The sequence below is a fragment of the Pongo pygmaeus genome, chromosome 13 (genome assembly GCF_028885625.2).
Source record: "Pongo pygmaeus isolate AG05252 chromosome 13, NHGRI_mPonPyg2-v2.0_pri, whole genome shotgun sequence".
NCBI classification, from domain to species: Eukaryota; Metazoa; Chordata; class Mammalia; order Primates; family Hominidae; genus Pongo; species Pongo pygmaeus.
Window position 1 is genome coordinate 110,979,966 of NC_072386.2, and position 15,364 is coordinate 110,995,329.

The 15,364-nt window shown below is 50.1% G+C and overlaps 1 protein-coding gene across 4 annotated transcripts in view; it reads right to left on the reverse strand.

Annotated features, from left to right (window-relative positions):
* Nucleotides 1-6,196: 6,196 nt before the first annotated feature.
* CDK5RAP2 (CDK5 regulatory subunit associated protein 2) overlaps nt 6,197-15,364 on the reverse strand; it is a 183,965-nt gene continuing 174,797 nt past the window's right edge. For all 4 annotated transcript variants that reach the window (XM_054502815.2, XM_054502812.2, XM_054502816.2 and 1 more), the window contains 3 exons: nt 11,529-11,655; nt 6,745-6,791; nt 6,197-6,294 (listed from right to left, as the gene is read on the reverse strand). In XM_054502815.2, the coding sequence (XP_054358790.1) occupies nt 6,238-6,294; nt 6,745-6,791; nt 11,529-11,655 (231 nt within the window). In that variant the 3' untranslated portion in view covers nt 6,197-6,237. The remainder of the gene's footprint in view (nt 6,295-6,744; nt 6,792-11,528; nt 11,656-15,364) is intronic.

A 15,364-nucleotide genomic window follows, 5' to 3' on the forward strand; every position in this document is an offset into this window, starting at 1 on the left:
TCCTCCCCCACCCCAACCCTGTAGATTCTGCCCACCTTGAAAGATGGGTGCAGTTGGCATTCCATACTGTTCCATACTTTCCGTACTGCTCTTTCTCTGTGGAGGTGCCCACACCACTGGCTGGGCCAGAAACCTGCAGCATAGACCCTCTCCTCCTCACCCCTGCCGCCAGGGCGCACACACAGTCACTCACACACACACACACACACACATACACAGGTCCCCAGGTCCTCATAAGTGTCCCAAATCTACCCTGCCTCTCTGTTCCCGGCCCCTGACCAGGTGAGGACACTCCAGCCTGCACCCTGGACACTTGGCAACGTCCCCCAATCCCTTCCCAAAAACCCACCTGTGCCTCCCCTGCTGCTCCCGATGACACCCACCCACCTCAAGCTGCCACTGGAGGCACTGCCTGTGCCACTGACTGAATTCTAAGCTCTAGCCAGACCAATGCACCACTCACAGACCCTAGTCCCTGCTGTTTCCTCTGCCTAGGAGAACCACCCCCACCCCTTCTCCACCCCACAATTCCCAGTTGGCCTTTACTGCTCACCTAGGGTCACCCCAGGACACCTTCCCTGCTCACCTCCAAGGCCGAGTAGGAGCTCATTTTCTGGGTGCCCACGGCCCCTTGTGATCATTTATCACGACCACGGATCACCTGTGTGCTGGCCTGTCTCCCATGCTTGACTGGGAGTGCCTCGGGGGCCCGTGGGGCTCTGGCAGCTCTGGGAGCTCTGGGCTTGGGTAGGTGCCAGCAGATGTTGAGTGTGTAACTCTGTCTCCAAATACCTTCCTATGCTGAGTGTCCACACCTCGCTTACCTGTGTCTCCCTCTCACACCCACTCCGCACTCTCCAGGTGGGCTCCCAGCCACTGGCTTCCACCACAAAGGAGCCCTGGGCCTGATCACTGTCTGTCGGTGGCCCCCAGCCCCACCATCGTTTTGGCTAAAGAGGAGGGCGAGGCCAGGGCGACCTCGTTCTCTCATTTCCCTGTGTCTGCCCACACCGTCGGCCAGTGTCACACACGAGCTGGGACCACATGCTGTTCTGTTTGGAACGAGAAAGTGGCAGTAATACAAACAAGGATCGTTTTAGACCTGAAAACATGTAATTAAGCTCTCCCGTGAATGCCTGTTAACAAGGACGTGCTTTCGCATTTGAGAGAGGCACGTGTGGGAGGGCGCTTGGTAACCACCATGCACTTAGTCCCATTGTGATCCAGTTGGAGGGGTGAGCCCTGCCCAGTGCTGCCCTCTCGGGTCAGGCAGGGCCGGCGGCTTCCCAGGGGACTTGGGCAACCCTGAGGACAAAGAGGTCTAAAAGGTTGAGTCAGAAGCAACTCCAACTGCCTGCCTCCCAGTGAGGATGAGGCCCCTCTGGGCCTCACCAGGAGCAGGGCTGGGCTTTGAATCACTGGCAGGAACCAGCTGAGTGGGCCACAAGTGGAAGCAGACGCTGCCAATGTGGGCTGCACTCCAGCCTGGCCAGCCACCTGGGCACTCGCCATACTAAACTGCACTCGCACGCAGTGGCAGGGAGCTGGGCTCTGCAGCCTGTGGGGCTCCATCTGAAGCTGTGTGATCTTGGGCGGGTCACTCTGTGCCCTAGTCCTTCATATGAAAAAAGCAGTCCCTCCCACCCAGGGCTGTCACGATGACTGCCTATGATGATGTTCCAAAGACAGCCAGGCTCCCAGGACCCCAGGATCCTACGATCCCAGGTCTAAGCAAATGTTTCCTATTCACTATATTACTTGTCTGTTCGCCCGACCAACCTGAGTTCCTCCAGAAGGAGGCTGGTGAAGCTCTGGCAATGTTTGCTGAGTGAATGTATTTGCTGGCCCTGTCCCAGGCAGCGGGGCTGGTGTGGTGAGCAAATCACATGAGGTCTGTGTTCTCACGGAGCTTCAGGTCAATGACAGGGAGAGGAAGAACCCAAAGTCACACAGCAGCCAAGTGCCAGTGAGGGGGGATCATCACGCTCTGATCATGCAGAATAGGGGCTCCTGATTGGGAAGCCATCTCTGACTAGCAGGAGAAGCCAAGGTGAGAGCATGCTAGGCAGGGTGCAGCATGTGCAAAGGTCCTGTGGACAGAGACGAAAGCCCTAAGAGACTGGAGCACAGGGAGCCAAGAGGGCGGACAGGGGGGCTCAGGGAACTGAGGGCTTGCTGACCACACTAGGTGTGGTGAGAGGCATCCCATATTTTAAACAAGGGGGATAATATGATTTGCTTTGCCTTTTAAAGAATCACTCTAGCTGTGGTATGGCAGACATTTGGAGGGGTGGGTGGATGTGGGAGGCCAACTGGAAAGCTATTACAGTAAGCTGTCCAGGTGAGAGTTCATGGTCACTTGAACCGAGGTGGCAGTGGAGATGAATGAAGCGATGGCCTTGGGAGATACAAGCGGAGAGAGTGGCTCAGATCATGGATGGGATATGGAGGGTGAGGGAGGAGGTGCAAGGATGTCTCTAGCATGTGCTGCTGGCCAGAGGCAGACCCTTCACTGAGGTGAACAGATGAACCCCAGCAATTTGGCCATGTCTGGGCCTCACAGTTAGCCACTGTATATCTTTCCACATCTCATAATTTTTGTGAATAAGGAAACTGAGGCTTGGTTCCACTAGAAGGCCCTACCTGGGGAGCCTGGGTCTCTGGATCTGCTCACCCCCACCCTACCTGGCGACCATCTGTGGCAAGAGGTAAACAGGTCTAGCCCCTGAGGCAGAGTCCGAGGCTTCTCAGGAGATGGGATGAGTAATTTTGATAATTGCATTTTTGAGTTAGCCTTAAAATATGGCCAAGATTGAAGAGGCAATTTGGCAGGGCTGGATCCCCCAGGCAGGTTTCTCGGCTTACACAATGCTGAGAACTTATTAACAAGATCACTCTTTCTCCCTTCCACCACCCATTTACAAGCAGTTCTCAGGGCTGCTGTGTTGAGGAATTCAATTGTGGGTCTCTGGGCCCCTGCTCTGGTCAGCCAGAGACGTTTTGTTGGAAAGGGTAGAGTGAGAATACTTCGATTTGTAACAGGGAAATGCTGCAGTTTTTCGAAAAGATAGCATTTTGGGGGAATACTGATAATCCAAGGGACATCAGGTTTTAACAGACTCAGGTTCAAATTCTGGCTACATCCCTCGGTCTTCTCATTTGTAAAATGGGTGAGGTGGTAGAGATTACTGAGATGCACAGTATGGCTACTGCCACCCAGGTGAGCGCCGGCCGGAGGGGCAAGGATTTTACTCTCCAGGATCCTGATAGGGACGTGGGGAGGTGGGCCTTGGAAGTGAGATCAAAGCACCATTTCCAAGGTAGGGCAAGCAGGGGGCCCTGGGCCTGTCTCCCAACCCTTCTCTCACTATACATTTAGTCCCTGCAGCTGTTTCTCTCAGGTGCAGCTCCTCCAGCACACGTGGTGATTAATTTCACTGACGGGAAATTGACGCATTTTCTGATTACTGCTTCAAAGCCTCCTGAATTCAGCTGCTGGTAAAATTAACTCACCAGGGACAATGGAGCTTTTTCCAAGGTCCAAATTGTCTTATTTGCAGAGTTTGTTCTTGGCACTAATCCAGCCCAAACAAACCAGGCTGCTCCTCCACCTCCCAGAAGAGGGAGGGTCTTCACTAGCCCAAGGTTGAAAGTATTTTACGTGACTCTAAACTGGCAGATAAAAATGCACTTCGTTTTAGATTATTGTGTTCCTGAAAAGCTGTGGGTGACCTGAAGCAAATGGCCAGCTGGGCTCCTGGAGCCCCTCCTCTGCAGGTCCTGCTCCAGGCATTGGGTTCACCAACCAGACTGACCTGGGATGTGCCAGAATCCAATGTGGATCTCTCCTCCAATGCCTCCACCTCAAGCCCTTGCCAATGACCAAGTTCAGCTCCCATGGGCTGTGCACTGACCATGTGCCAGGCAAGGTAGGACTCTTCCCCTGTGGGGACATCTGAGCCCACGTCTGACTTCCAGGCCTTGCCTGAGCTATATCTACCACACTGTACAACCTACTCCCCTCCTCCCCACTGCCCCCGCAACCACACATGCTTACATTTGTGCACATCTGCCTGGAGGGTAAACGCTCTGACAGCAATAGCTTAAGCATACCCTTAGAACGACCCTGTATGGCAGACGCGTCTTAATGTTGTTCTGAGCTAGAGAATCTAGGAGTGGCCAACCCGGAGATTTGTTCCTTGTTTGTGAGGAATATCTGAGCCCCCCAGCCCATCTCATGGGACATGGGCTGTACAGGGAACTGAGGCCCTGAGTTTTGGATTAAAAAAAGGTTCCCAGGTAGAGGTCCTTGGGGGAAGGTTAAGTGAAAATGCTATATAAACTGCATGCTGTTTATAAGTGGTGGCGGTTTTCCTGCCCCACCTGGGCCATGGGTTGTGTTGTTCAGCTGCTGCCACCGAACCATCCGTTTCTATACGAAAAGCAGTTCTCCTGTCCAGCCTGCCGCCTCTGGACTGTTCCCCTGTATGTGAGCCCCTAATAAAGCCCACATCCTGTCTGCTGGCTCTGTGGGTCTCTTCTCAGGCCTCTTGAACCTGGTGCCTCCCCTACTGAGGTTAATAGGGGTTTGGCACAACACAGCCATAGAACTTAAAACAGTACTTTAAAACTTGCTTAAGTTAACTTAACTGAGACACTGAAGAAGCGTCACCGATTTGTGGAAAGGGCCTTGTTCAGCTGCTTCCAAAATTTGAGGCTCCGAACTCTGTAACAGTACTGGGCAAGAGTAACTCTCATTTACAGAAGCACGAGACTCGGGACTGGAACCAGGCCTCCTGCTCCACAGCGCCACGCCGACCCAGCGCCTCGGCCAACCCAGCTTCCATTTAGGAAGTCAACTGTTGTGACTGCTTGCAAAAGGCGCTCCAGTGACATTATGGCTCAATCTGAGTTTTCATACACTGGTGCGTATTCTACCGAGGTACATCTGTGCAAATATTTCTCAGGAAGAGCACAGATGGCAGGAACCCAAACAGAAAGGGTCTGTACTGCCGACTTGCCCCGCCCCTCTCTTAATGGATGGGGAGACAGGCAAAGTGGCATGAGGCCACTCCCCGGACTCCCAGCCGAGGCTGCTGCACCCTACGCTTCCAGCAAGTGCAATCCCATCTCCTCCCCTCACCATCGTGTCTGGGGAGCTGGGCACCAGGCCAGGTGCTGGCAATTCTGTGGTCGACACAAGCCTCTGCTCTCCAGGGACTCAGAGGATTGGCACAGTGGTGTGCGGGCTGCGGGAGCACAGGTGGGGCATTTCACCTAGTATTGGGTCAGGAGAGGCTTCTCCAAGGGCAGAAAAAATATCTCTAAAGGACCATTCAAAGCTAACTAGAAAAAGAAAGGGTGGGAGGAGCATGTCCAAGAGGGCGCAGCCTGGGTTAGACTAGGGAGAACACTGTTCCGTTTGCCCGGAACACAGAGTGGAGCGGGCGGAGGTGAGACGGGCAAGGAGCAAGGCTTGTAAACCTTGTTAGGGGCTCAGGCTTGGATCAGAGGGTAGTGGGAAGCCGCTAAAGTGTTTTGGCTGGGGGCATCGTGGTCAGAGGCAGCGATGTGGATGGCTGATGACACACCCCTGTCATCACGGGAACAATGCAAATGCCACATCCCAGCTCTGGGCCTCACTTTGCTCTTTGCTAAATCGGGAATGGCACCACTGCAAGGGCTGCTGTCCAGCGGACTGTGAGATGCTGAGCACACACCAGTGCCCACGGGCACGCTGCACGGAGGTGCTCTTCTCTGGACACTTGAATGAGCTCAGCAGTGAGCCATGTGACTCGTGGAACCCTGGCCTGTCCCACTTGGGATTTTGGGACCTGGGCTTTGAGGCTCCACACAAAACAACAGAATCGTCAAGGTGAAATGAAATGAATCATTTAATGAGAATCTTCAAACTGCAGCACTGGCTGAGTACTAAGCAAATCCAGGGGAAGACGTGAAGCCCACCAAGGCGCACAGACTCAGCTCCGGTGCCTGCCCCTGATCTGAAATACAACATCCAAGAGCTCGAGGCCTTTTTACCACCCGTTTGTGGAGCACCTGCACCTTTCTAACAACAACTCTCAAGCCAACTTTCAGAGAGAAAACATGAAGGGAAAAAATAGATTTCCTTTGGCCAGACAGCTCTTTCTTCCTCAATAAATAGGAACCACACTTGGAACAAAGAGACAGCGTGAGCTCGGTGGGGGAAGCACAAGCTTTATTGGCTGAAAGTTCTTCTCAGGAGCCTGGTCTGCTGGGACTGCATGTTCCTGGATGGGCTCCCCCAGGCCTAAGCTAGGAAAAGGAAGAAAAAAAAGGAGAATTTTAAGTCCAAAGGAGGTTTCTGAAGTAAGACCCCTGACAGAGGTAAAAGCGAGACTGTTATTCTCAAAGTGCTTTCAAAGACATAGTTTGGTCAGTAAATATTTACCTAATAAAATGATGATGAGATCATACTGTATTCATTCATTCAAGAAATATTCATCAAATGCCTACTATGTGCCAAGCATTGTTTGCTGTATTTCTTACTGGTAAAAATAGCATACAAATTTAAAACTTAGAACCCCCACTGGCGACAGGGCATGATAAAACACAACTTTTCATGCACCGCTGGCAGAAACAACTCTCTGAGGAGGACACGTCCCCTGGTTCCACCTGCACCTTCATTTTTCAAGAGGTCCTTTCTGGCCCTGCACCCCTCCTGACCTTCCACTGGCCTGCAGTGAAAAGACTCAAAGGGCATACCTCCAGGTTTCCTCTGGCCTTCCGAAGGATTTTGTGGGTTACAACCACTGAGGAGAGAGCAAAGAATGCAATGATTAGGGGCATGGATATCCAAGAGAGCCGTGTGAAAGCCAAGTGCAGGGAGGATGAGCTCCACCCCAAAGGGCTCAGACATGTAGACAACATGAGGTCTGAAGCATCCAGACCAGAGGGAGGTACGAAGGGCCCACCTGACCCATCACACACCCCAGGGCCAAATAACGCATCAACAACACCTCTTTGAGGCCCCGCTAAGCCACCACCTGACAGCGATGCAGAGGCTACAGCACGCTATGCCGGTTCACAGAAGACACTACAGCTCTGCACGGCCACCTGGCTGTCCAGGTATCCCTCAGGCTCACTTCTGTGGGCCAGGGAGGGCAATGGCGCTGGGAGGGTGGAGGCCTGGGCCTACCCAGCACTCTTTAGTTTCCTAGGCCCTCTGGGAAGCAGCTGTGGGAAGGGACTGTGCCCCGATCAGGCAGACCCACATATGACGGTCCAAGTTCTACAAAGCCAGGTTTTTACCCAGCAGCTCTTAGAACCAGCTCCAAATGGCCTGGAAGAAAAAACCATGGGCATGCTGCTTCTCCTTTGCCTGCCCTTTAGCTGGTGGAATAGCCCAGCCTGATTCCCCTGGGCAAGTCACATTCTGCCTGGACAGGAGCTGGTTGGGTGGGATGGTTTCAGAGGTCCCTGCTGGCACTGACGCCGGGAGCACTGTACTAGACAGATCCCCCGTGTATCAGAATTCCCGGGAGGGGCAGGCGAGCCCTGGCTTTCAGGAGCAACTGTAAAGGTGGGTCTTCCTTCAGGCTTTTTCTTGTCCAACACAAACTCCAGCAGCGGCAAGAATGCCCCTCTTGATCAGAGTTCTGAGCCTGACGGGGAATCTGTTCTCAACAGGGCTTGGTGAGGGTAAGATCAGCTTACTCCCCACGTTGGAAATACCAAAGGCTTCTGGAGCCACGCCTTTAGCCAACAGTGCCAGAGGCTGTAACAGACTCAACGCCCAACACACACAGCCCGACTCCCCAGTGGCTTCTTTAGAATAGGTGTCTGTCATGTGGTGGCCTTGAGAAAATATTGATTTCTTGCCTCACGAAAATTTCCATCTGGAGGTAATGGAGTTTATTTGCAATCTGTGACACTGGGGACGGGACAGACGGTGTGGACTTTGTTTTTAGCCAAGCAAAACGACTTTCAGAGGTGGCCACCGCCCCTCTACCCCCAACCTGACCTCCTGCTGCAGGGCGAAGTTCCTGACATGGGGCCCTGGATATGTTTGGGGGGTCAGTCCTAAATCCTCCGACACTGTGTGCAAATGGGGGTATGTATCTGGACGTCTGCATTTTTCCACAGAGAGACCACAGCTTTCTCCAGATTCACCAAGGGGCCTAAGACCCAGAAAAGATTAAGTATCACAGCTGTGGAGGTTAAAGATGATTGTGAAAGAGCACTCCATGTCCCTAGAGAACAAAGCTCATGGCAGAAGAACTAAGGATCACCTGGCTCAAGCTTTGAGAGGACCCCTACACCTCAATAGCACTGCCACGTTCCAAAGCACAGAAATCCCCACTGCAAGGAGAAGACCGAGGAACACAGCAACAAAGGACTCGTCCCAAATCTAAACTGGCCCCAGCACAGAGATGGGACTCACACGCAGGCCTGCCCAATTCAGTCCACGGTTCTTCCCACCTCAGCAGAGTGCTTGGGAAGAAGGTACCAACCTGAGCTGAGCAGTGTTGACCTGGTGACAGGTGGTTTCCAACTGTGGCCTCACTGAATACTCCCCCACCCTATGGGGCAGAACTACTGTCCTCGCTTTGCAAATGAGGACCTGAGGCTTGGAACTGAGGCAGCTGGTTCCAGGTCACACGGCCAGTGCGTGGCCCCAGGGCATCAGGACTCTTAGGGTCCCACTGGGATGCCCTTTCCTTACTTTCCCCTGTAGACTCTGAGAAGGTATGGTGTCAGTTTGACCAGGCAGCAATCAGCCCTGGCCTTTGCTCTTCCCCATCACCATGAGGGGACGGAGGAAGAGGAGGTGCTATGCCAACTTTCACCTAGTCCCTTTAGACCCAGAGCAGGTCTGTGAAGTCCGCAGGGCTTGGAGAATTTCCGAGGACCTGACTCCTTGGGATGAGCTGCAGAGCCTCGCAAAGGAGGAGTTGCAGGCCCGGGTCAGCCACCAGCTATGCTGCCTGGAGCAAGCCCCTCACCCTGCTCTGGCGGAGCCTGCTCTGTGCCAGGCCTAGGAGACATGGAGATGGACAACACCAGCTCAGGAGGAGAAGTGCTATGAGACATTTGCGGCTCTTCTTACTATGAATGATTTGCCACCTCCATGCATAGGATTTGGTCTGGCCTAATGGAAAGAAAGAGGAGGGACTGGTTGAGCATCTCCTCTGCCCCCGAGACTGTGCTAAGTACAATACAGTTTAGGTAGCGTTATCATCCTTATTTTACAGATGAGAAAACTGGGGTGCTTTTTATAAAGTTGCTGTTGAACCCGGGCCCAACTAGTTAGTCTGAGTCCTTTGGAACTCATGTCTCCAGTTAGAGATGAGGAATCGAAAGCTTAGGGTTTTAGTCTAATGCAGGTCACATAGGAGAGTGGAGATCTGAACTGTGCTCAATCCATAATTCCATGCTCTCTGACCTAGGACACAGGGGATCTGGGTTCTAGTTCTGTCCTTTTGACCGACCACAGTACTCAACCCATCCAAACCTACTTCTGCAATTTTCTCACCTGTCAATAGGGTTAGCTACCTGCCCTGTGACTGTTCAGGGCCAAAGGCTGCTGAGGAGGAGAGATGCCAATGCAGAGAGTTCTGCCTTTCTCTAGATCTATGCAGAGCATCGCGTCCCACCCCACTGCTGCTCCAAGAGTCTAACCCAAATATTCCACAGCTGTCTTAACAGGACCACAGCTGGCACCATCTCTCTCCAGGTTCCCCTCGGTGCTCTTTTTCTCTACGAGTGACACAAAACCCTCAACCAGAACCCCACAGACATTCACCATTCTGCCAGGTTGACCTCCTTACGATCTTTCAAAACCATCCCCTCTCCCCCACAGTCCTGACCCACTGCCCACCTAGGGGACTGCTGCAGCCCCCAAGGAGGTCTTCCCAGCCTCCTGGCCCCTCCAAGCTCAGCCATGGGATCTTGTAATACACGCATGGACCCCGCCAGTCCCTGCTGCTCGTCCTGGAGTCCTGTCCACAAGGCTCCTTGCAACCTGGTTCCTGCTTCTCGCTCTCACTCATCTCTCAGAGGAAAATCCTTTGCACGTCCTAAGCATATCCCTGAGCACTCAGTTCTCTCTCACCCCTGGGAGCACACCAGCAAGTCCACAGGGCCATCTGCCAGAATCCTATTCCTGCCCCTTCGCTGACAAACTCCTAGTCATTCTTCAAGACCCAGTCAGTCTTGAACCACCTCTCAGGCCTCCTAGGATGCACTCAGCACATCGTCCTGCAGCTAAGCTCTGTGTCTCCCCCATTAAGCCCACGATCCCCACTGGCAAAGACTGTCTAGTTCATCTCTGTCCCCAGGGCCTGGCGTAAGAGGCAAAGAACAGGAACTCAGTGCCTGCTCAGTGGCTGAGCTCCTCTCTTTTGCAGTCCAAACACTGCCAGTCTCATAGAGTCTATTTTCAGAAGGTTCCCGGGGTGGCTAAGGAGAACTCCTACTTGGCAATAATCTCTGTTCTGTGCTTCTCAGAAGTGCCCCAGAAATGTTGGACTTTGACAGGAGAGCCGCACAAGGCAGGCTGGCACCTCCAGAGAAAAAGTGCTGCAGTCAGCAGCTCTCCTAAGACAGGGAAATTGACACCCAGACAGCGCAGGCTTGGCCAGGGCCATGTTGCCAACAGGCACTAATGGAAACTCAGCTACCGCCTGCTCCTCTAAATGCAACGGGAGGGAGTGCTGAGGGTTTAAACCGGGAAACGGAGCTGCTCCCAATCAATCTCCAAAGTGGCTAGATCAGAACTGGGACTGACCTTACAAAAGTTACTTAACCTCGCCAACCCTGAGTCTCGGCATCTGCCTTGAGAAGTATTTCTCAAATCCATGCCCTCCTCTGGATCCCCAGCATCCTAGCCACCTTTCCTGTCTGACTAGTGAATCAGCCTCCCCCTCACTGGTGGAGCAGCCACCAGTGAGCCATTCTTGCACACAGAAGTGACAGGCCAATCCTCTGCCCTGAGCCTGCCACCTACAGTCTTTCATGAAGTACTCCCTGACCCCAATCCCTCCCACCTTAATTCACTGTTTGCAGCCTTTACCCCACAGGGACTGGTTTTGGTTTCTCACATACAAAACCTTATTTCCTGCCTTTGTGCCTCTGTCCATGCTCTTCCCTGAGGGACTGCCACTCCCCGCTCCATGTGACGACGTCTGCTTTCATTTCACACTCAGTGAGGTAATCACTTTGTCTAAGATGCCCACCTCGCCGGGACAGAGTGATGGCCACCCAACTCCCACCCCAGTGCTCTGCATGTTCCCATCACTGCACAGGCCACAAGACTGTCTCCCAGTGAGACGACAGTCCCTGACACCAAGGGGCCGCTCTACAAAGGTGTGTTAAGTGAATACATTTGTCTATGTGAGTCAGAAAGGATGGAGTATGAAAAGAAGCCCACAGATAGGAGGCATGATTACAAACCATCTGGACTCCAAAGTGGGTAATCCAGGGCAGAACCAGGAGCCCTCGGAGGCAGGAAGTGGTCAGGCATAGCGGCCACCCCCACACTCACTCACACTGATCAAAGATGACTTTTTCCTGGCGCTTGCTCAGCTGCAAAAGCTTCATGGTGTTTTGCAACTTCTTTTCTTGTTCAAACAATTTTTTATGTAGTTTGGTGACCTCTGCCTTCATTTCTCCAATCTAAAGAGAAGAGAAATTAGAAAAATGAACAAAGAACATAAAACATCATGTTACATAGGAAGAATTACAAAGCCATATAAAAAGATGACGCTCAACCTCACTAGCAAAAATTTTTGAATGGAAACTAGAAGCCTTTTCCTGACAACCAGGAAAAGGTAAAATTGGACAAAACCCATTGAGGGTAAGGGGAAAGCACCTCGTGACCTCTGGTGGAAGTGCGGGATGGCATGGCCCAGCGAGAACGCCCTGGCAAGATCTACCAAACTGAGAGGCGCTTAACTCTTTGCCCCAGCAATTCTACACGTTGGCATTTCCCCCAAGGAATAAGAACATAAGCACAAAACGATGCCTATGTACAAGGATGTTCGTCTCAGCATTGTTCGTGGTAGGAAAAAATAACCTGATTTCAGTATAGATCTGGATAAATTATGGTACTTACATATAATACAATAATTTTGCAACTATTAAAAATGATGTTATAGAGCTCTATGTATTGATACCAAAAAATGATCAGTTAGTGACAAAAGAGCCCAGAACAACATGTCCTGTATACAAGGCATTCCTGTTCCACAAAACTGAATATAAACGCCCACATCCATAGATGTGTATATTGAGATGTCATCAAAATGTTAACAATTCTCTCCATGAGATATGATTTCAAATTGCGTGATCTTTTTCTTTTACAAAAACTATAATGCTGATTTTAAAAACTTTTCAATGTTTAAATCTTCAAAAGATCATATAAAAGTATTACTAGGAAAGTATGCTCCATTAGAAGAAACTCTTCTGGTTTTTCAGAGTAAACTCTGGATGGGTGGCAAAACCAGAGTCCCCAGTGCTCCGAGGTGAAATACACGCACGGCGGAGCCCTCTGAGCCAGTCTCCAGCAAACCAGCTCCCAGGGGGAAGGACACTCCCTTTCTGTCAGAAAAGCACCGTGGCACAGGCCGCTCTCTGCTGCGTCGAAACACTTCTGCTTCCAACAGGAGAGATGGTGAGCTGTCAGCTCACGAAGAGTCACTTTAGTTTGTTCCCAAACTTGTTTATGGTAGCTGTACTTGTAATCAAATTGCATAATTTAATTAAATATTAAGTAAGCCCATGAAATATGTGTATTAAAAGAGAGAACTGGTTGTATGAAAACTAACATATGCTTCAGGAAAGACTTGATAAAAGCAAGTCACTAAAAAACACATTTCTGGCAAATTAGGTGTGGGTGAGACAACTATAAAAGATGTGGGAGGAACATAGTCTAGAAGAATTCTATATTCAAATTGCTTTGCAAGTGTCTAAGTTTTCTCTTCATCTTAAAGAAACAGAAATTGGAAGTGACAGACATACATTATAGATGCAGTTTATGAAAGAGGGAAGATGTGAAACTCCAATCAGCAGACCCATATTCAAAAGAAAAGGCCCTGGCCCTACATCAAAAGAATGGCAAATGAATGTACATTTGTCTGTTTTAAGTTAAACTAAAATGTTTAAGGTACGTATCATTTTTGATTCCCTGACTTAACCTACTTTTAAGATTAACCAGTCATGTCAGGTACAAGGACTTTGACAGTTCTTCCCAAACAGATCCTAATTTTAAACATTAGGTTTGCTTTGATTCTTTTCCTTGGGGCTAAGAGCCCACAAAGGCTTAGGTTCTGGTCATGGCTCCAGAGGCCACACATTCCAGGACAAAGTCTCTCTACAGTCAACGCCTTAGTCCCACATCTGTAAAATCGGAATAATCATCCCTGACCCAGCTATCACAATGCAGTAGAGTGAGACTCAAATGAGATAATGGAAGACGGCAGGAATGATCATTTCCAACTCGGCCTGGCTGACCCATTCCTTGTTCTAAAGTCAGCTCAGGTTTTGCCTCTTCCAGGAAGTTGACCTGGCACTTCTTTTAGGCTGGCTACTGCTCCTCTGGGTGCCCCGGGGCTCAGTGTCTCCCCATCCCTGCCCATGGCACACTGGAGTGACTGGCCCTTTACTTGTTTGCTTCCTGTACTGACCACACACTCATTTCCTCCCTCTAACCACCAGTGTCTGGCGCAGAGTAGGTGCTATGACACCATTTACCCACTCACGGTGGATTAATTTTCACTAGTGCTCTCCTAACACCCTGTATATATTCTATCCAGTACTTACAACAGGCAATTTTAATTGTTTACATGTCTGTTGTTCCCCTGGATTCAAATCTTCATTTTTATAGGATGAATATTCCATGGTAGCAACAGCAGGGGCTCAAAGTACAGCTCCACCACTCCCCAGCTATATGACGCTGAAGCAAGTCACTTAACCTCTTGGAGTTTCCATTCCTACCTCTGGAAAAAGGGAAGAATCACAGCTAACTCCCTCAAGATTTCCGCAAGGGATCAAATGAGATGCTGGGTGTAAGCAGCATGCCCAGTGTCTGCAGGAGGTCACCAGAACAACCCTTCCTGAGGGCCACAGAGCTGCAGCGCTGAAGCCACTCCCTCCCAGGAGGCCTCAGGCTTCCTCGTCAGTGTTCTGCCTGACTTCGGGGACAGGAATTTTTGCTTGTTTTCTTTTTATGGTGAAAAAAATCTCAAACATTTACAAAAGCAGAAAGAAGTGGATAATGAACGCCCAAGTGCCCATCCAGCTTCAGCAATGATCAATTCATGGCCATACTTATCTCTACTACATTCCTGCGCATCCTCTCCCCAAGATGATTCTGAAACCAACCCTAGAACCCAATCAATCGTATCATCTATAAAATATTTTACTAGATGTCTCTAGATTTTTTTTTTTTTAAATAGGGACGGCATCTTACTATGTTGCTCAGGCTGCTCTCGAACTTCTGGCCTCAGGTGATCCTCCCACCTTGGCCTCTGAAAGTGCTGGGATTACCAGCACGAGCCACCATCCCGGCCATAAAAAGATTCTTAAAAAAAAAAAAAAACAAAAAGCCCAACACAGTATCATTATGATACCTTAAAAAAAAAAGGCAGTAATTCCTTAGTATCACCACATCCAGTCAGTGAACACATTTCCCTGATTGCTTCATAATTTTCTTTTCTAAACAATTGGTTCAATTCAGGATGCAAATAAGATCCATGTTTTGCATTTGATTATCTCTTGAGTTTCTTTAAATCCAGTAGTTCTCAAACCTACCTAGATGGCTGTAAAAACAGACTGCTGGGGCGCACTCTCAGAGTTCCTGATTCAGTAGGTTTGGTGTGAGGCCTGAGAAGGTGAATTTTTGACAAGTTTCCAGGTGATGCAGATGCTGCAGGTCCAGGGCCCACACTTACGGGAACCACTGTAAATCCATGGGGTTCTCTCCCTCTTTCCCCACACGGGATCCTTTCTTACTAGGATGAAATATGTTCTAGGCTCATACTATACATCTCCTGCCCCAGACCTAGCAGCAAGCCATTTCTCCAAGGAACCCTAGTTCCCTTTAGCGGGCAAAGTTATCTAGAAACCATAATTTGGGCATCAAGGGCACTCACTGGTGCTAGAACAGACATTGTTTCTAAAGCTTTGTATGTTGAGAAAGTTCAAAAAATTCTTTTAATGGATGATAATACATCACAAGTTAATACTGATATGTGCTATTCAAATTTAGGATTACAGGGTTCTTTGATTTCATATCTCTTTTTCCTTACAGTAAAAAATCAGTTTCCAATAAAATTAACAGTTATTTGTTTTATCTTATAATAGAAATATAATAATTCAGAATACGAAT